Genomic DNA, 21298 nt, shown 5'->3' on the forward strand with positions numbered 1-21298 from the left:
TTTTTTTTTTTTTTTTTTTTTTTTTTTTGAGACGGAGTCTCGCTCTGCCGCCCAGGCTGGAGTGCAGTGGCCGGATCTCAGCTCACTGCAAGCTCCGACTCCTGGGTTCACACCATTCTCCCGCCTCAGCCTCCCGAGTAGCTGGGACTACAGGCGCCCGCCATGTCGCCCGGCTAGTTTTTTGTATTTTTAGTAGAGACGGGGTTTCGCCATGTTAGCCACGATGGTCTTGATCTCCTGACCTCGTGATCCGCCCGTCTCGGCCTCCCAAAGTGCTGGGATTACAGGCTTGAGCCACCGCGCCCGGCCAAGGCAGGTTAATTTCTAACTGAGTGGCTTGGACTCCCCTGCAACACACAAACCCTTTGATTCTGTGTGTCATCGAGATTTGGTTTTGTGTTTTCAAAGCCAGGGCAGCCAAACCTGGACTCTCTAAAATTGTCATCAGAAGGCAGATTTCAGAAAGTTTCTAGTTTCAAAATCAGACAGAAGACCCACTTCTTTACTGATATAAAGACAATAAAAAGATCTGTGATGATTCCTAAGTGGGTATTTTCCTCTAAAGAAATCATTCAAGAAAAAAAAAAAAAAAAGATACCTATACTGTGAGAATAGCAGCTCGTGGCTGTGCTCAGTGCCTGTAATTGCCTTTGTAAATACACGAATTCCTCACACAAGACTGCAGTATTTTACTTGGATTGAGGATTCACTAAGAATCTGTGATCCGTCTCTTCACCCACCTTCACATGTCTGCTGGGGTGGACCTCGAACTTCTTGAGGTGGTGAGTATTCATTTACACTCAGAGAAACTTTTCACCGATTTCCCCAGAACATTGAAACAGTCAGAATAACTCCTGTACAGGCTACTGGATTGACAAATGTGAAGGCCAGATTTTCAGATGTGAAGCTGGGATGACCAAAAAGACAGACCTCCCTTTCTTACTGAGAAGAGTGTAGTTAGACATGTCAAGTCTATGGCACGCTGCTGCAGAAGGCGTGATTCATCTTAAGATCAAAAATTATTTCATCTTTCTTTCTTGGTCATAAGCCAAGGTGCCTGGAACTGTCCTTTGGCCTTTCATGTGCTGTGTCTCTGGTGCGGGTGTGCCATGTCTGTGGCGTGGGTGTGCCGTGTCTGTGGTGCGGGTGTGCCATGTCCATCATAAGAGAGTGCCATGTCTGTGGCGTGGGTGTGCCGTGTCTGTGGTGCAGGTGTGCCATGTCCATCATAAGAGAGTGCCATGTCTGTGGCGTGGGTGTGCCGTGTCTGTGGCAGGTGTGCTGTATCCATCATAAGAGAGTGCCGGTCTGTGGCATGGGTGTGGCATGTCCATCATAAGGAAGCGCCGTGTCTGTGGCGCGGGTGCGGCGTGTCTGTGGCGTGGGTGTGGCGTGTCTGTGGTGCGGGTGTGCTGTATCCATCATAAGGAAGCGCCATGTCTGTGGCGTGGGTGTGCCGTGTCTGTGGCAGGTGTGCTGTATCCATCATAAGAGAGTGCTGGTCTGTGGCATGGGTGTGGCATGTCCATCCTAAGGGAGCGCCGTGTCTGTGGCGTGTCTGTGGCGAGGGTGTGCCGCGTCCATCGTAAGCGTGCATCGTGTCTTTTGCACGGGTCTGCCGTGTCCATCATAAGGGTGCGGCGTGTCTGTGGTGCGGCTGTGCCGTGTCCATTATAAGGAAGCACCATGTCTGTGGAATGAGTGCGCCGTGTCTGTGGTGCGGGTGTGCCGTGTCCATCATAAGGAAGCGCCGTGTCTGTGGCGTGAGTGTGGCGTGTCTGTGGTGCGGGTGTGGCATGTCTGTGGTGGGGGTGTGGCGTGTCTGTGGAATGAGTGTGGCGTGTCTGTGGTGCGGGTGTGGCGTGTCTGTGGTGGGGGTGTGGCGTGTCTGTGGCGTGAGTGTGGCGTGTCTGTGGTGCGGGTGTGGCATGTCTGTGGTGGGGGTGTGGCGTGTCTGTGGAATGAGTGTGGCGTGTCTGTGGTGCGGGTGTGGCGTGTCTGTGGAATGAGTGTGGCGTGTCTGTGGTGCGGGTGTGGCGTGTCTGTGGTGCGGGTGTGGCGTGTCTGGAATGAGTGTGGCGTGTCTGTGGTGCGGGTGTGGCGTGTCTGTGGAATGAGTGTGGCGTGTCTGTGGTGCGGGTGTGCCTTGTCCCTCATGAGGGTATACCGTGTCCATCATACAGTTGTGCCTTCATGGCCCTCCCTGGTTCCCAGGCCCCATCTAGTGTGTATCGTTGTCTCTGGTGAGAATGTCCTTTTCTGCCCCATCTAGTGTACATCACTGAGGAGGAGAGCTGTGTTCCCCACAGTCTGCCCAGGGGTTGTCATGTGAGTGGCACATAGGTATTGCTTAGTACGCACCGGTCACAGTGACTTGAGTGCGGCCACAATGAAGCTTCCAGTCATGTGACTCCTTCAGCATCTTTGCTCCTGAACTGCCTGGACTCCAACCTTCAACATTTGTGATCCTGGCTCTGCTCTACAGAGTGTGGTGTGATTGAGCTAACAATACTCACCACGTCATACAACATGGACTCCCTAAGCTGACATAGGGTAGAGGGGAGAACACACACTCACACACGTAATCACTCACTCACATGCACTATTACAAATGCTGCAAAATCTAAAAACCTCACTGGAATCCAAAAACCAATCCATTTAGAGGTATATGAGGAGATTATACAGATATTAAAGAACAAAGATCTGGAACTCTGTGACAACAAACCAACATTGCTGTGCTAGCCTGAGCTGTCTGTTTTAGGCAGATGGGAATGGTTTCGTAAACAATATGAACCGCAACCGGTGTTTCTGCAAGTTTCTTTTTTTTTTTTTTATTTTTGAGACGGAGTCTCGCTCTGTTGCCCGGGCTGGAGTGCAGTGGCCGGATCTCAGCTCACTGCAAGCTCCGCCTCCCGGGTTCACGACATTCTCCTGCCTCAGCCTCCCGAGTAGCTGGGACTACAGGCGCCCGCCACCTCACCCGGCTAGTTTTTTGTATTTTTTAGTAGAGACGGGGTTTCACCGTGTTCGCCAGGATGGTCTCAATCTCCTGACCTCGTGATCCGCCCGTCTCGGCCTCCCAAAGTGCTGGGATTACAGGCTTGAGCCACCGCGCCCGGCCGTTTCTGCAAGTTTCTAAGACGGGCAGGAGTCAGCTCGGGGGAAGCAGGAAGAATCCTCAGCTGGTTGGCTCTTCTTGGGACTACAGAAATAATCCCCATTGAACGGAGCTTACACTCACATCCTTGAGTCTGAACGTTCTTCAGTTCCCTGGGAACAGCCAGAGTCCAGCTTTCCGCACAGATTGCTTTCACAGGGACACCTGGCCCTTCAAGCTAGTGCTGTGAATGTCACCTCGGCAACCTTGATGTGTAGATATTGCCTGCTTCAAGTCGTACTGCAGCCCTGCCCCTTTCCAAGATAGGATTTGAGGCAGCTTCCAACAGACAACTGATGTGAAAATGTATTGTGAACACATGCATAGGACCATACGTACATCATACACTCACACATACACACACACAATACACACATACATGCACACATACACATGCGCATATACACACACACACAGAGCTATGGGCACAACTTCATTTCAACTTCTTTTATGTAGATTGTGAAGTAAAGGTGTTGGATCTCTGTGGTTTGCAAATCTAAATTACCTCCTTCCCTCTTAAGATTTCTTCCCCTCCTTCATTCTAAAGTGAGAGTCAGCTCCTTTCTTAGCTGATCCTCTGGTGTGCAGGTCAAAGGAACACCGATCTGGGAATCAGACATCGTTTCCGGTCCTGCCATTTCCCCACCCACCTCCATGTTGGTTCCAACATGGCTTTGTGGAGTCCTGGGACTCAGGCACAGTGTGAGAATCACTGAGCCTGTCAAGGTCAATTATGCAGTGATTGCTTTGCTAGCTCTTCTTCCTCCACCCATAACCTCGGCCTCCGTTTTCTCTTCCTCCTGGGAATTCATCCAGAATGGCGCCAGAAGTCACACGAGATGATCTTGCAGACCATACTCCCCTGAGTGTGCATCCTGCATTTTTGCTCAGTTCAACTAGCGCAGTGGCCTGCTCATAAAGTTTTCCAAAACCTATTGGCTGTACGAAGAGTAGCGATTACTCCTCAACTGCTTTTAACCTTCACCTTGTCATTCTAATCATATTTTTGTTTATTTCCCTCCTTTGAGTTCTTTTCTGTATTTCGACGATGGAGATAGATCCCTCCTCCCCCTTGGATGATGTCCGTGCCCCTGCTCTTGCCCCAGCTTGCCTCCTCAGACTCGCCTCTCACCCCCTTCCTGCTCTATCGCTGTCTTTGTTTGCTTTTAGTTTCTCATACTTGCCATGTTTTCTGGCAATCCTGGCTTAAATGCTGCCTCCTCTTGCGAGTTTCCCCCCACTCGGCCTATTTGAGCACCCGTGCTGTGTGTGGTCTCACATGACTCTAGAGGGCCATCTCTCTGATTCTCCCACAAGACTGGAAGCTCCTTGAGGCAAGGATGTGTATGTCACCAATGTATCTCTAACATCTGGAACACTGGCTTGTTGGATGGACGGATGGGTGGGTGGATGGATGGGTGGGTGGATGGATGGACGGATGGGTGGGTGGGTGGATGGATGGATGGATGGATGGATGGATAGATGGATAGATGGGGGGCACAATTAGCCCATATGCTTAACCTTTCCTTAAATCTGTACGACTAGAGTTCCTGAAACCTCTTGGAAGGAATCCACCATGCGACACTTTTAGGAAGCAGAAATATGTCTCAGCCGTATTCTGGCTCCATTTGCTGCAACTTAGAGAAGGATCTCGATGGTGGGAGAAAAGCTTCAGGATTTTGTTAGTTGTTTTTTTTTCACTTTAATTGTAAAATACATACAACACTTGCCATCTTAACCATTTTAAGTATACAATTCAGTAGTACCGTGTATGTTCATGTCGTTGGGCCGTCAACCTCCAGAACTTTTTCATCTTACAAAACAAACTGTGTTACCCATAAACACAAATTCCCATCCCCCTCCCCTCAGCCCCTGGCAACCAGCATCTAGTTTCTGTCTCTATGAATTTGTCTGCTCTAGGAACCTCATATAAATGGAGTCGTAACACTGTTTGTCTTTTTATGACTGGCTTGTTGCATTTAACATTATGTCCTCAAGGTTCTTCCAGTTGTAATGTGTGTCAGAATTTTCTTCCGGTTTGAGGCTGAGTAATATTCCATCATATGTACACACCACATTGTGTTTGTCCATGGATGGACACTTGCTTTCACCTCTTGGCCATTGTGAACAATGCTGCTAGGAATGTGAGCATACAGATAACTTCAGAGCTTGGGTTTTAAATGTAAAAACTGTAACATGGGAAAGCTACAGAGTATGGCTGAATGTTAAACCTGCCCAACCTTGCCAGCACGCTGGGACATTTGCTGGGCTCAGTCCTCACCACAGTGAACTGTGCAGGCTTTGTAACCTGCATGGTGGTCTGGAAGCCATGTGATAGGAAAACCACCTAGCAATGATGTGGTCATGTGGGCCCCCCGGAGTTTGCCAAGCACCTAGGTGACCTGGGAAGGAGCTTTGTCATTCACGTGACCTGTTTGAAAGATTATGGTCTGTTGTTTCTCCCATATAGCAACAGTTCCAAAGTCAAGGTATTAGACCACCATAAGAGTAGAAATATTTTCAGGGCATATTGACAACTTTTGTTGGAAACAGAGCCTACTAAAAAACTCACTGCTGTTACACAAACACAAAAAGGATTCTTTATCAAAGTCTATTTCTGTCTAAGGAATTCTTAATTTATATACCCCCAGGGTTTGGAAATGTTTGGAATTTAAAAATAAAAGGGCCGAAAGCTGTCCTCACGACATTTCATTGTTGATGTTGTTGACACGCGGTGAATGGAAGTAGGGTGAGACTGGACAAAATAAAGTCCTCTTATTTTTTTCTTTTCTGTTTTTTTGTTTGTTTGTTTTTTGTTTTATTTGGTTTTCTTTGTTATTTTTTTGAGACAAAGTCTCGCTCTTTTGCCCAGGCTGGAGTGCAGTGACGTGATCTCAGCTCACTGCAACCTCCGCCTCCAGGGTTCAAGCAATTCCACCATGCCCTGCTAATTTTTATATTTTTGGTAGGGACAGGGTTTTGCCCTGTTGGCTAGGCTGGTCTCGAATTCCTGACCTCAACTGATCCGCCCACCTCGGCCTCCCAAAGTGCTGGGATTGCAGGCGTGAACCCCCGTGCCTGACCAAGTCCTCATGTTTCTAAAAATTAAACCACTAAATAGCATAGATGCTATCTAACCTATTTTCAGCACTGAAAAATTCTGCCTTCTTGCATTTCCAGGTAAAATGAAAAAATAGAGCATATATGTGTTTCTATAAATAGCAGATTTAACAGTGTGGCTGGAGGGTTTGAGTCTCTGAGCTTCCAGTGGAATGCAAGAGACATTGTCCTACCAGTATACAGCGTGGTATGTCAGATCGTCCCTGGCCGTCCTTTGTACCCTATTGATAACATTTTGTTTTCCGTTTTTGGCCTTTTAGTGTTACTCATAGAGGCCAAAAATTCTTATGCAAGGTAAATAAATCCAGTCCCTCTGGTTTCCTCAGCAACAGTAAGTCACAGCCGAGGACTCAGTGGGAGAGGATGACTGTGGGGGGTCATGAGGAATGTTCTTTTACTTCTAAGAAATTGAATTTCATTATTATATTTTATAAATATGTTCTTACTTGGCTCCTAACCTGATTGCGAGCTTGTTGCCGAGGTCTTGGAAAGTAGGGAGGGGCGGGGCTGGAGAGGCCTGTTTCTTCTCAGGTGTGCCTGTGGCCCCAAATGGAAACCAATCAAGGTGCGATTTATGTTCATTAAGTGCTTGTCAAAACTGAAAAATTTTCTAATCAACAGCAATCTAGCTGCAGCCCCCTCGATGGCTGGGAGGGCCGCCTCTGCCGCATCGGCTATTTGCCTGTTACAACTCTAGGCTAAAAATCCGCTGATGATTACATTAGGCTAAGCTGCGAAGTAAATGAACCATGTCTTATTTAGGTGCCACTAGCTTCAGAGTAGTCCTGCCCCGCAGGGCACTTGATAGCGTTTTATGGCTTTAAAATTAGTGTAGCTTCCCATTTGCTGCAGGGAGCTACATGTTATGCCTTTGAACTCAATAAGCAAAGGGAACGGGGCCTTTTGTTCCCCCCCCCCTTTTTTTCCCCTTGCATTTTAGCAATTTTGTTTTGCATCTTTTCCAGACGGCATTTTGCAATAAAAATGTCTGACTATCATATACATGCCGCCCCCACTTAAAAAAAAAAAAAGCTGGGGGAAGAGAAAGAAGAAAAAGCAGAAAATGTCATGCGTTTGCAGAGGACAGGTTTTTTGTGTTTCCCCCCCTGTGCTGCAAAGTGAAAAATGGCTTTGCAGGTCAACCCTAATGACTTATCATGTCAGAATTGCTACCTCAAGTGGGAACAACACCTTTAGCTCAAGAAATTGCCCCATAAAGTCAGAGAGAAAATATTTCAGTATTTTTATTGGACAGGAGTGGTAAGAGCTAACATTTATTGAGGGCTTTGGTGCTCTGTTAAACACTTCAGTATTATCTCAGTGAACCCTCACAACAGTATCATGAAGCAAGAACTGTTTTTAAAGATGTGGACATGGGGACGCTGCGTGGCTGAATGACATGCCCTCCGTGTGCAACTCGGAAGACAGTGGAGGCGCTCTGAGTTCGAGGCTTACTCCCTGACCAAGAGAAAGTGGACTTTGGTCTTCCGAAGACTTCTTTAGGAAATCAGACAAGTGTGGTTATCAGCGAATTACCTGATTCATTTGAATGGAATCTAATACAAGGTGCTGTGAACTCCCTTGGCAGGCGTTATGTTTAGGAAAACAGAGTAATTCCTGGGAAAAATACGATTAGGAGAGTTCTAAATAGGCCTAGGTGGAAAGTTTAAAAATTGGAAGTACTTACCATTTGTCATGGGGGAAAAACGGAAGTGGGAGATTCTCCATGTTACCTTGGGTCTGATGGCAGAAGACACAATGTAGCAATCGATATTCACTTCAGAGGACAGATGTGTATGCTCTGCTGTCTTAAAACTCTCCTGTTTGGCCAGGTGCGGTGGCTCACCCCTGTAATCCCAGCACTTTGGGAGGCCGAGGCAGGTGGATCGCTTGAGGTCAGGCGTTCGAGACCAGCCTGGCTAACATGGAGAAATGCCGTCTCTACTAAAAATACAAAAATTAGCCAGGCATGCTGGCGGGCACCTGTAATCCCAGCTACTCGGGAGGCTGAGACAGGAGAATTGCTTGAACCTGGGAGGCAGAGGTTGCAGTGAACCGAGATCATGCCATTGCACTGCAGCCTGAGCAACAAGAGCAGAACTCTGTCTAAAAATATCTATCTATATCTATATAGATCTCTATATAGATGTACATACACTATCTGTTTTAGCTGCACATTTCAGCAAATTCATCCAAAGGAATCTGAAGTTTTAAAGAGACCCAGACAGGCAGTATCACCATGGTGAACATTTCCATATAACAAAATTTCTAGGATCTGCTGATCCAGTTGTTTCAAGCCATATTCAAATATTAAAATACTAGGACAGCAAAGGAATGGTGCTGGCTCCTTGAAGTTCGTTGTAGTGAAAGGCCTTCAGCGACTGTGTAGAGACAGGCAGCTGTTTTCAAGGCATTCATTGTACAGGCTAGGTTTGAGCAGGCGTGGATTACAACTGCATAATACTCACTTTAACCTAGAATGAGAAGAATCTTTCCTGCAGCGTAAACCTCGATATAGTAGGGCAGTAAAAACAGATACAAGCAAGAGGTGTATTCATAATTTGATTTGGAATTTTCTGCTTTTTGATTTGTATTAGAATAACTTATCCCTTTGGGCTGGTGGACTTGAGCCCACACGTGTTGGACGCTGGCCTCTGCAGCACATGGAGCAGGGAAGTTTGCTTTTGCTGTCATGTAGGGACTCTCCATTGTACAAGAAGCTGCCACCACTGGTCCCCAACAAGGCGTCACCAACCTTCTCTCATGTGTAGTGTAATGACCCAGACCCAGTAAAGGATTTACTAAGTAAGAATATTCCACACATACTCTTCCTTACCTCCATGATGGAGGGATAGACTGATTTCATCTTGATAGTCCGGGTCAGTCACTCCAGCCAACACTGTAACTTCCTTGTTAGCCTCTTGACTTTGAGGTAGGAGGAGGCCAAAGTGGCCAGGTGACAATCTTCCAGTTTAATGGAATTGTTATTGTGTCTCCTGGTGGCAGCATTTCTCCCCCTGGAACTGAGACCCCTAGGCCAGCAGAATATAATGTTGCGGGAACAGGAAGCAAAAATTTAGCTAGTGGGTCACTAGGGGTGACGGTGAGTGGTGCCACTTCCATTTCTGCCCCTCAATTCCTGGACCTGTGAATCCTGGCAATGGGAAAAACAGTACCATATATTGGACACTGATTCAGAGCATACACGGCCTTCTGGAGAACTTTGCCCCAGCCCTGCAAAGGATTGTCACCTAGTTGGCATTGTAATTATGACTTCAAAAGGCCATTCCACCCTTCTGTCAATCCAGCTGCTTCAGGATGATGGGGAACATGGTAAGACCAGTGACTTCCATAAGCATGAGCCGTTTGCCTCTATCCGTGCTACACATCTGATTGGCCAGGTGCCTTCTTCCTGCCATGGCTGCTGGTCACTCGCATGTACTTGCAAGCATGGATGAAGTAGTCTTTAGGAAGGCAGTTCTGAAAGAGAAACACTGGAATGCTTTTGGCTGTCTTCCGAAACCAAATTATTTCTCATGGGATTTTTCCTTTTGAAGCTGCTTCCTACCTTGCCATTGTGAGTACGATCCTTTGGAGAGAAGAGAAATTGTCTTCTTTGAGTTCGGTGATCTGAAGGGATGTGGCCAGAAGAGTTTTCATAGTTTTACAATATTTTCACAGTATTTTTAGGAACATGACTTTGGTCTGCACCTGTGACTACGTACGAGGCTGTTGTTTATTATTCCTGAATGTGGGACGTGAACATTTGCTTGATCTTTTTGAATGGGTGGTCCTATATGTGTCTTTATGATTAGTTTCCTTTGAAAATCATATTAAATGGAGTTTGGGAATAGCAGCGGACTTTACAATGGCTTCTTTTACGTACTTTTTTTTTTTTTTTTTTTTGAGACAGAGTCTTGCCCTGTCGCCCAGGCTGGAGTACAATGGTGCGATCTCGGCTCACTGCAAGCTCCGCCTCCTGGGTTTCCGCCATTCTCCTGCCTCAGCCTCCCGAGTAGCTGGGACTACAGGCGCCTGCCACCTCGCCCGGCTAGTTTTTTGTATTTTTTGGTAGAGACAGGGTTTCACTGTGTTAGTCAGGCTGGTCTCGACCTCCTGACCTCGTGATCCGCCCGTCTCTGCCTCCCAAAGTACTGGGATTACAGGCTTGAGCCACCGCACCCGGCCCTTTTTTTTTTTTTACGCCCAGAAGTGAGGCTCTTTAAAGATAGAACTTAACAAATTACTGCTTCCTTTTGACGCTGGATATTCATGATGTGCAGTAAAAATAGGAAATAATGAGTCATTCTTTTCTTCCAGGAGAAAGAGGAACAAACAAATGTGAAAATATTTACAGTATCTTTCCACAGTCCAATCCTTTGCTCCTCCCGGATTGTGTACATAAAAGCATACACATGGAGCCAATGGCTGCTTTGCAGATATAAAGCTAGACTAGTGGTTCTCAAGAAAGACTTTGGACTCAGGACCCCTTTATCTTTTTAAGAAGTATGAGCCAGGCATGGTGGCTCACGCCTGTAATCCCAACACTTTGGGAGGCCAAGGCGAGTAGGTCACCTGAAGTCAGAAGTTGGAGACTAGTCTGGCCAACATGGTGAAATCCCATCTCTACTAAAACTACAGAAATTATCTGAGCTTAGGAACGTGCCTGTAGTTCTAGCTACTCGGGAGGCTGAGGCAGCAGAATCGCTTGAACCCGGGAGGCAGAAATTGCAGCGAGCTGAGATCACACTGCTATACTCCAGCCTGGGCGACAGAGAGACTCCATCCCAAAAAAAAAAAAAAAAATTATGGAGGGACCCCAAAGAGCATTTGTTCATATGGCTTTTGTCTATTGATAGTCATCATGTTAGAAATTCTCAAACTGAGAAAAATTTTAAATGTGTAATCCATTTAACAATAAACCACCCATTACATGTTAATGTAAATAATAATTTTGTGAAAAGTATAATTTTCAAAATAAAAAGTCATGAGAAGGGTTGCATTGTTTTATATATTTTTTAGGTCTCTTTGATACCCAGTTTCATGTAAGAGAGCTGGATTCTCATATCTGCGTCAGTCTGTTGTGATAGGTTGTTTTGGTTAATCTTTGAATATCTCATGTTACACAGATGTGTGGTTGGAAGAGGGAGGAGGACAATCATCATTTCAGATCATTGTGGGTATTCCTCTTGCATACTTCACCAAAACTCAACATGTGATAGTTTCTTAAAGCTTAGTACTGCAGTGTGAAATCACTAATTTTTTTTCCTCCTCTACTGCCTTAAAATCCATCCAACTGACTCGCCCTTTGAGTGATCTTTTATGTGTGTTTTATCCACACAAGCATATCCATATGCATCCAGGCATGTGACCATATCCATATGCATCTGGCCATTTCAAGAAAAACTATTTCTGAAATGAAGTATGCAGATTTCTAAATAGTGACCGTTTTCATCATAGAACATCAAAAAATGTCATTCATGTCACCACCAATCTTGTCAGAAAAGTTGCTAAGTCTTTGGAAGGTATCAAGCTCGTAGTTAGAGATACAAGTTTGCCACATACGTAGAACTGAAAGCCCTAGTCAGTCAATGTCTGGCATAGTCATTCTTTCAGGTAAAAATGTTGTCCCACCACAAAAGTGGCTAGTTCAGCTTGCAACTCCAACAGTTGCAGAAGCTGCCTTTCTGCGAGACAACCATCACCCTCCAGTACCCAGCAGAAATGCTTTCTGCATGCTTTCCACGTCATACCTGAGAAAATGAAGACATGCACTCAAAGGCTGAAATGTTTACAAATCAGTAGCACTTCTTTTTTAAGTGTATTCAGAACATCTGTAAGTGAAACTGTTTCTGTTCGTACTTAAAGAACATGCCGGTGAATAATGTGATGGTGACTAGTACAGTTTGGGGCTCCTACTCTGATTCACGCTAATCACCAGCATGTTTGCACCATCAAAACCAATGTCAACACAGCACTAAAAAGGCAAGTACTGTTTCTGAATTGTTTTGAAAATCTTATTGATTTGTCTGAAGAGTTATCTATCTTTTCAGTATTATATATTAATATAAAATATTTCTCAACATACACGTACAGTTATAAACTAGAACCTAATGGAGAAACCGAATTGGAAAAGATTTCCACTATTTTCCATTATTTTTTCCATCCTTGAACTATGTAAATTAAAAGTCTTAATATTTTTTTAAAGTATACGTAAAAATGGAGTATGCTGATTACATTATCCTTGAAGAAAGTGGCACGTAAGCACTGTCAGATTTTCAAAGCCTTATGCTTATTTCTGATCTGATGTTGAGATGCCAATCATATAGTTTATGCATTTCAGTTTAGCTTTAAGATCTTGTTAACTGCTTTTAGTACCCCTGTGAACACATCAGCAAACCATCTTTCACCAGACAGCCAAAGGTAACCTCCGGATGCGAGGCAGTAAGAATCAATATAGTAAGGGTATTTTTAGGGACTGTTGATGGATTGCTGTATTTTGAGCTTAACTTCAAGTGCCAAATGCCCCAGAGCTGACTAAGATGAACTCACCATTTACTGAGGACGGGAAAGGCCATCAGGCACATAGTGGAATCTGGGATTGCCAAGACAAGATGTACACACCTTTCCCTTTGTAGTTTTGGGGAGAATTCTTGTCTATTTTTTAGTAGCCTAATACGGTATTTTGATGAGGACTTTGTACCACCCTCCTTACTGGAGCCAAGTGTTACTCATTTGGTAACCTCCCGGTCCTGGGAACACATAACTGTGAAATTCTAGGACAACGTGATACAGCAGCGAATCAATTAATTCTCTGTATCAGGAGAGATCTGGTACACCGAGGTACTAATGACTCTGCATCCTTCTCCAAAGGCAGCCCCACAGAAGGCGGGCACCACGTTAAGCTGTGCTGCTGTCAGCAAGCTGAAAGCTGTGGGTCTCTGACACGGCTCTCAATTGCTAGCAGGTTTCTCTCATTGCACCTCATTTGCATCTGGGACATCAATTAGCATGTTTGTTGAGGCTAATTGAATGAAACTCAATCATAGCTCTTAATTGCTTGACTATGTGAAAAGAAATCACATTAATGCAGCTAATTAAGTGTACGGCAATAGATGCAACATAATTAGGAGCGAAATGTAAAAAACAAGGGATGGCAAAGGTGCCGGAGCAGGGTTGCAGGGGGACAGCAAGGCACAGTTACCGAGCGATTGGCGGGTTCGGAAACAGGTCCCTTTGCTCTGGCGCCTGCTTGGAAAAAATAAGCCGTGTGGTGATCATGGACAACTTGAGAAGGAAAATGCAAATAGGTTTGCAATTACTACTTTTTCAAGCTGTTGAGGGGCAGGAGATGGCACCTCTGGGGGGCCTGGCTCTTGAGTGGGCCCCAGGGACTTGTTAAGTGCTGTTTAAAAGTACTTGGCTTTGAATTACCCTCACGCCTTGTTAAAGGGTTTTTCCTCTTTTATCTTCGATCAGCATTTTCAACAAGGAACATGGAGAAGGATAGTATCTGTAACATTTGCATATCAGAATCAAGCTTCCTGTCTTAATTTTACCCAGTACCCTGCCTCAGACCCATGAAGGGTCTGCACAGCCCCTTGACTTCTAAGGAAGACATTGTTTAGTGGTTGTAGCTTTAATTCCTCAGGTACCAAGCTGGGGAGAGAGATGTAAAGGATCAGTTCTTTCAAAACCAGAAAGCTCGGTGTCGTTCCTCTTGGGAGGAACTAGAAGCCACAGATACCTGTGTCTTCACCTCCCACCTGTGTGTGAAGCACTGAGTCGGAGGGCTTTTATTGACTAGGAAATGCATTTTGTAAAGTTTTTAAAATTGTGCAGTGCCTTGAAATATAACAATTGGCTATTTTATATACCGATTTTTTTTTTTTAGAGCTAGTTCTGAAGTTGTAACGCCTAACTCAGGCAAGAAAACAGATCCCTTAGCCCATGCTGAGCTAAAGATAAATGGGTTCCCTTGCCGCTTTCGAATCTGGAGAGCAGACACTTGGTACATTTCTATAATAATTTTAAATAAAATATCCTGGTTATTGTGTGTTAAAACATGCCTATTAAAAGAGCCCATGCTGAGGCTTAGTCACTATCTGATTAGCCTCATTTTAGAGCCCATAAGCAATAAATGCTCAATTACACTCCTGTTATTGTATTTTAATTTGTTAAGAATTGGCATTAAGGAAGAAAGTTATAGCAAGTTGATATTTTTAAAGGAATAACTGTGCAAGAAGGAATTCATTATTTACAAGCATTAACTTTGGTTTGGAAAGTTGGGTTTGCATATTTTCAGTGGATATTAATGGAAGTAAACTAAAGATGCTTGAGAAAAACCTGTTTTAAGAAATGACCAACACTAACCACTCTATGATGTGCCTTGTCTTTTCTTTTCTTTTCTTTTCAAGACAGAGTTTAGGTCTTGTCACTCAGGCTGGAGTGCAATGGCACGATCTCTGCTCACTGCAACCTCTGTCTCCCAAGTTCAAGCTATTTTCCTGCCTTAGCCTCCTAAATAGCTGGGCTTAAAGGCACATGCCACCATGCCTGGCTAATTTTGTATTTTTAGTAGAGAAGGCATTTCACCACGTTGGCTAGGCTGGTCTTGAACTCCTGACCTCAAGTGATCCACCCGCCTCGGCCTCCCAAAGTGCTGGGATTACAAGGCGTGAGCCACCGCACCCAGCCTGATATGCTTTTCATTTGTCATCCTCAACACAGCGCAGTCCTGAGAATTCCTGTGTCTCTTCCAGCTCTACCTTTCCTTCCATCTAGTTTAACAGAGTTAATTCAATAATAACTTTCTTTCTGTCTTTGGTCTACATCCTCTCAAAGTTGTTTGTGTTTTGTCGAGTCCAGCATCTTGGCTTCCAAGTGGAATCTCCTTTTGGGGGCTGGTGAAGTCAGATTTGCGGTTCCCAGCCCAGATACCACCCTCCCATACCCCAAACCCACCATGACAGCTTTCCTCCAGTGGGACCGTGGCTGACTCCGGCCAGCCTGCCCTGAGAGTCAGGCCATCCTCCCTGAGCCACCCTGTAAGATGAAATGGCCAGTCACCAGCCTCAGGTGGCCAGGCACCTCTGCTCCCGGCCTCTGGGCTGATGTGAGATACACGCGTGCCAAGGTTTTCTGCCTGGATGGCCTGTCTGTCCTCTGCCGGGGAATACCCGGCCTTGCCCCTGCCTCTGAACTTGCCCCACTGTGGCAGTTTCTGATCCTTTCTCCAGTGGTCTTCAGCCCATTGTTCTTCCTCCTGGTTCTGACCTTGGTGTTTTGAGCTTTCTGTCTGCACCAAGACTTCTGTCCTCAGGGGTCACCAAGGACCCTGAAGCATCTTGTCCCTCTGGAGCTGGTGTAGGGGAACATGCATTTCTGTATTTCTCTGCCAGAATGTCCCCCGCCAGTGTGGCTGTGCCTTCAGGTAAGAGGTTCTCCTCCCGCCCATCCTGCCGTTGAGAATTCCTGCACCCTTTTCCCTTGAGTCTGATTTGGCTCCACGTGGCACCCTCTAAGTCGTGTCGGTTGCGGGGAGGTCTACACTGTCACACCCCAGGCTCACCCACCTTCCCATGGTTGGGCAGGGAGAAAACAGGTCTTCTCATCCTCTGCCCCAAGGACCCACGATTTCATTCCTTTCCCCTGAACTGGAATTGTGTACTTCGTGGCTTTCATTGTGCCGTTTCTTCTATCAGCAAACATCTACTTGTTGATAAACCTGTGACTCCTTCACAAGTGTGGGTGTTGTCCTACAATTAAAAGGTGTACTGCTTGCCTGTAATCCCAGCTACTCAGGAGACTGAAGCAGGAGAATCACTTGAATCTGGAAGGCAGAGGTTGCAATGAGCTGAGAACATGCCACTGCACTGCAGCCTGGGCAGTAGAGTGAGACTCTTGTCTCAAAAAAGAAAAACAGGCTTCCAGCCTGTTTGCTGGAAGCCACTGGGATCTCGCTTTGGCCTCTCTGCTACCCTGTGTCCCAGCAGCTCCCTCAAAACACTTGGCCAAGTTTCCTAGTCCCTGAGACAGAGGCTTCCAACCCTTGCATAATGATTCTAGAACTTTATCCAACTATCTCTCTGCATCAGGTAACTGCCGTTGGGCTGTTAAAAGACAGCAGCCCACTTCCCCACCCTGCCCCAGTCCCTTGTATCCAGCATGTGAGTTTATTTGGCAGTTCCTCTAAAATTACGTTGGCTGAGCACGGTGGCTTATGCCTGTAACCCCAGTGCTTTGGGAGGGTGACTTGAGACTAGGAGGTGGACACCAACCTGGGCAACCTAGCAAGACCCCATGTCTAAAAAAATTAATAAATGAAATGGAATTATGTTCACCTGAACTTAATTACTTAAAGACAAATTTATTGGTTTTCAAATCTAAAGGGAATTCACCAAGATGCTGCCAAAGAAAGAGCATATTTATTCCCACTTCCTGCAGAGTCTTAAAACACTTGAAATGTTGTTTTTCCAAGGGCGATTTCCAAATACAATCATTTCTCTGTATTCATGCGGGATTGGCTCCAGGACCCTCCAGAATACCAGGATCCTCAAATGCTCAAGTTCCTTATATAATACAGCATAGTATTTACATATAACCTGCACACATTCTCCCGTATACCTTAAATCATCCCTAGAATACTTATACCTCATGCAACGTAAATGCAATATTTTCTTATTTTGTATTTTTTAATTGTTATATTGTTACAGAGGGCTGAGTATATATTCTTTCTTAAGGTGTGATATCGAGTAGTATGTGTCCAGAGTGCTTAAGATACTGTATTTGCAGGCAAGGAGTCTCATCACCAAAAAAAAAAAAAATAACAATGAGTGATGATGATGATGATGCACTAAAGGATCAGTAACTCACTGGCCAGCAGGCCCATGCCCCGGCTCTCAGGTGCTTGTTCACCTTCCCCCTTCCCTGCCCTTCAGTCAGTTCCCAGGTACTGTTTGACTCCACGGTGAGTTAAGTGAGCTGCCAGAGAGCCGTCACTGTCCACCGACACTTCCCGGTAGTTCCCTGATCGCTGCTGGTCATGTGCTTCCAAGGCCTGGAAAGCCAGATTCTTTTTCTAACATCCAGCTATTTTGTATCCATCCCTGAGCTCCCTATTTTTTTGATGCCATAACTGCCACCCCTTGGATGTCTTCCCGGTTCTTAGTGAAACACTTGACCTTTTTACTTCCAGTTTTCTCCTGATTTTTCACCAGAGAGCTTCAGCCTTATCAAGATCTTAATGACATTCCCATCTGAAACAGAAAGGTTATTACAACATGGTTTCCTACTCCATGGAATTTTATTTGGAATTTATGGGAGGAGCCTAATGTACCCTCTGATAAACAAGAGTTCAAAAAATCGGATTTTGTGTGTAGACTTACTTCCTAATGCCCCTTGAAGGAGGTACCTGCTGTGTCTCTCCTTGTATCTGTAGCTCCTAGGTTAGTTCAGGACACAGAAGCAAAACTCTGATTAAATGTAATGATGATGCTACCAGTACTCTGCAGATAAAAATCTCATGATTTTTAAAGTGCTTTCCACAGTGGAAGGGTCTTAGGGTTATAACTCATGACGTCTGATAGACCCTTTTGTTCTAGGTTGTAAAAGGTCTTTTTTTTTTATCTCTCTTGGATGTTTAACATTTTGAACAGGATTACATGCAGAATGTTCATGGTAAGGAGATTGACCTTCTGAGAACCACTGTGAAAGTCCCAGGGAAGAGGCCACCCCGAGCCACGTCGGCCTGTGCGCCCATCTCCAGCCCTAAAACCAATGGCCTGTCCAAGGACATGAGCAGTTTACACATCTCACCCAATTCAGGTAAGCTTACAGCAAATGCACTAAGAAATCAAGTTCAACGGCAACAGATGGTCCAGGCTTGAGGACAATGAGAGGCTCTTAGGTTAAGTGGAGGCGGTAACTATCATGTTACAGATTAAGGTTTAGAAACCTTATCACTTCTGTGGCTGATCATTTCCTTTAAACTTTCAGTTCCGCAAGTGCCAGCGAGCAAATGTTGCTTTGAATCACAGCTGCAAAAACCATGCATCTAGGCCTTTCGTGGGGCTGCGTGGTGGAAAGTGAAGTTTAACATGTGAACTGGGTATTTAAAGGCCTTCTGAAAAACATGAATTAATGTTAATGTCAAAGATTAACTCATTTGTGATAACTGTATGTATGAAAGTGGTAAAACCATTCGGACGCAAGATTCAGAGGAAACCATTTGACCTATATAAAATGCAAATTTTGTGTTACTATATTTTAATTATCTGCCATTCTTTAATGCAACTTTGGTTCTCTGTATTCTCTTTTAAAGGAGATTTTTTATTCATTCAGGATCAGAGAAAGCTGGTATTTTCGCAAATGTTGATGTGTTTAGAAATTCCTGGCCTCTGTGCCCGGTTGCAAGCCATCCAAAATGACGTTGTTCATTTTTATTTACGTTTTTGCAAATAATTGCCCTGTGCCATGAACCTTCCCATTGCTGTTCATCAGAGATAAGGTGAAGATGCTCTTGAGTCCTCCCACACACACAGTCAGGCTCCTTCAGCATAGGGAAATCCCTTCAAGAATGTTGCATTTTCTCCAGCAGGAAGTCCAAAACTTTCTTCTCTCCCACCTACATCCTGTCTTCTTAAAACAGATTTCTGGCTAGGCGCAGTGGCTCACACCTCTAATCCCAGCACTTTGGGAGACTGAGGCAGGAGGATCACCCGAGGTCAGGAGTTCGAGACCAGCCTGGCCAACCTGGTGAAACCCCAGCTCCACTACAAATACAAAAACTAGCTGGGCGTGGTGGCAGGTGCCTGTAATCTCAGCTACTTGGGAGGCTGAGGCAGGAGAATCCCTTGACCCCGAGAGGCGGAGGTTGCAGTGAGCTGAGATTGCATCATTGCACTCCAGCCAGGGTGACAGAGCGGGACTCCATCTCAAAAACAGAAACAAAAAAAACAACAGATTTCTCTCCTACAAGAGTTTCTGGTCTTTAACGCTGCACTTTCCTCTTCTGAAGCATTAAGTGCTTTTAAAGAGGGACGATGCTGGCGGCCTGGTTCTATGGCATGAACGACACTGGTAGGTGAGAGCAGGATGGTACAGAGGAGTTCAGATTTGGGTCCTCTATCCTGGGCTCCACCGCACAGCGTTAGGCAGTCACTGAGCTGGTTCCTTCCCACCACAATGGGGTGCTCTTGCCTGGCCTGCCTCTGTTGCAGGGTGGGGCGATGTCAGAGAAGATAACATGGAAGTGCTGGGAAAGCTGAATACAAACACAAGCTGTTATTTCTCATCAAAATAAAAACTGGCTTTATGCTAAAGGAGTCTTGAGTGCCTCCCAGAAAAGTGAGAACGGTATTTTTCCTGGGGCTTCTGTGACCTGCCGACCTTTCTTCCAAGACATGTGTGAGGTTTTTCTTACTAGAGTGGTGTGCTAACTATGGGCTGGGAAGAGAAAAGGGCACAGAAAGAGAAGACAATCTGTAGTGAGGAAAAAGCTGAAGGCTTTATTGCATTAGCACATTACATAAACTCATTCATTTATTCAAAGAATATCTATAGGCCGGGTGTGGTGGCTCACGCCTGTAACCCCAGCACTTTGGGAGGCTGAGGTGGGTGAATCACCTGAGGTCAGGAGTTCAAGACCAGCCTGGCCAACATGGTGAAACCCCATCTCTACTAAAAATACAAAAATTAGCTGGGCGTGGTGGTGCGTGCCTGTAATCCCAGCTACTCAGGAGGCTAAGGCAGGGGAATCGCTTAAACCCAAGAGGCGAAGGTTGCAGTGAGCCGAGATCACGCCACTGCACTCCAGCCTGCACAACAGAGTGAGACTTTGTCTCAAAAAAAAAAAAAAAAAAAAAAAATCAAGCACCTATTTTGTGCCAGAAATTGTGCAAACTATAGATATGGAGTCCCTAACCTCTAGAATTCTTCCATTTCCACCTCCCCTTCTGACCTATCACATCATATCTAGTCATCTAGTTATTTAAGTCAACAAGTGTTTATTGAGTTTCATTTTTATAATTTTAAACTGATAAAAATATGTTAAATAGAATTAATTAAACTTAAATAAAAAGTTATTTATCTTTGTAACATGGTGTTTTGAATTTATGTATATACATTGTGGAATGGCTAAATCATGCCATTCGTGGAGTTTCTAATGTGTGCCTGAGATATAGTTCCTGCCCTCAGGAATCTCCCCTGTTGTCGGGGAGAGAGACAAGTAGACAGAGGCTGCACCAAGCCCCAGGCCCCAGGCCCCAGGCCCCAGGAGGGCTGTGTAAAGGGCAGGGCATGGAGACTCAGTGATGCTATGGTCGGCTCCACCCCAGGAGGTGGGGCAGGCTTCAAGGAATAGGGGATACCTGCTGAGTTTGAATAAAGGATGGGAATTTGCCAGGCACACAGATATGAAGGAAGGGCACCAAATCTGTGAAGAAGTGTTCACTATGTAAAAGTAGGATTTCGAACTTCCTCATCTTGAGACTTACGTTCCTTGGAGCCAAATGCCACTGTTGTCCTAAGGGAAACACTAACGTTTGATTATAAGTAGATAATGCAAAGACCCTATAAACCACGCCGTATCTGATGGAATCGGCTGTGGCGTGGGCCTCTTGAGGGAGTGAGCTGTGTGGCCTTGGAAGGCATTTCCCATTGCTCAGTTTCATTCTCTTTAAGAGCCCCCCTGTTGGGCAAATGGGAGGGTTGTGACGAGACTGAAATCCCTTTTCCATGGTCACAGGCCTCAGTGTGTAACAGGACATCTCCACAACCCTCAGACAGGTTAATCCCACACAGGGGCCTGGCTGACTTTCCCTCTTCTCTGGATTCCAACTAGGGATACAGAAGTGGGGGTGTGGCCTTAGCACAAAGGCAGTGCCACTTTGGGAAGAAGAAAATGCCTCATGGCCACAGCAGTGCTAAGGGAAGTGGCACCCTGACCAAGCATGCCGGTGAAGTCATCAGCTGGTGTGCAGCGAGAATGCACAGATAGATCCTCAGATGGCAGCCCCCTGT

General features: G+C 45.5%; 1 protein-coding gene across 2 annotated transcripts in view; it reads left to right on the top strand.

Annotated features, from left to right (window-relative positions):
• Positions 1-21298, top strand: part of AGAP1 (ArfGAP with GTPase domain, ankyrin repeat and PH domain 1) — a 630727-nt gene that overhangs the window by 393490 nt on the left and 215939 nt on the right. For both annotated transcript variants that reach the window (XM_023228734.3, XM_023228735.3), the window contains exon 11: positions 17935-18103. In XM_023228734.3, coding sequence (XP_023084502.1) covers positions 17935-18103 — 169 coding nt within the window. The remainder of the gene's footprint in view (positions 1-17934; positions 18104-21298) is intronic.

Source organism: Piliocolobus tephrosceles, chromosome 11 (assembly GCF_002776525.5).
Source record: "Piliocolobus tephrosceles isolate RC106 chromosome 11, ASM277652v3, whole genome shotgun sequence".
NCBI lineage: Eukaryota > Metazoa > Chordata > Mammalia > Primates > Cercopithecidae > Piliocolobus > Piliocolobus tephrosceles.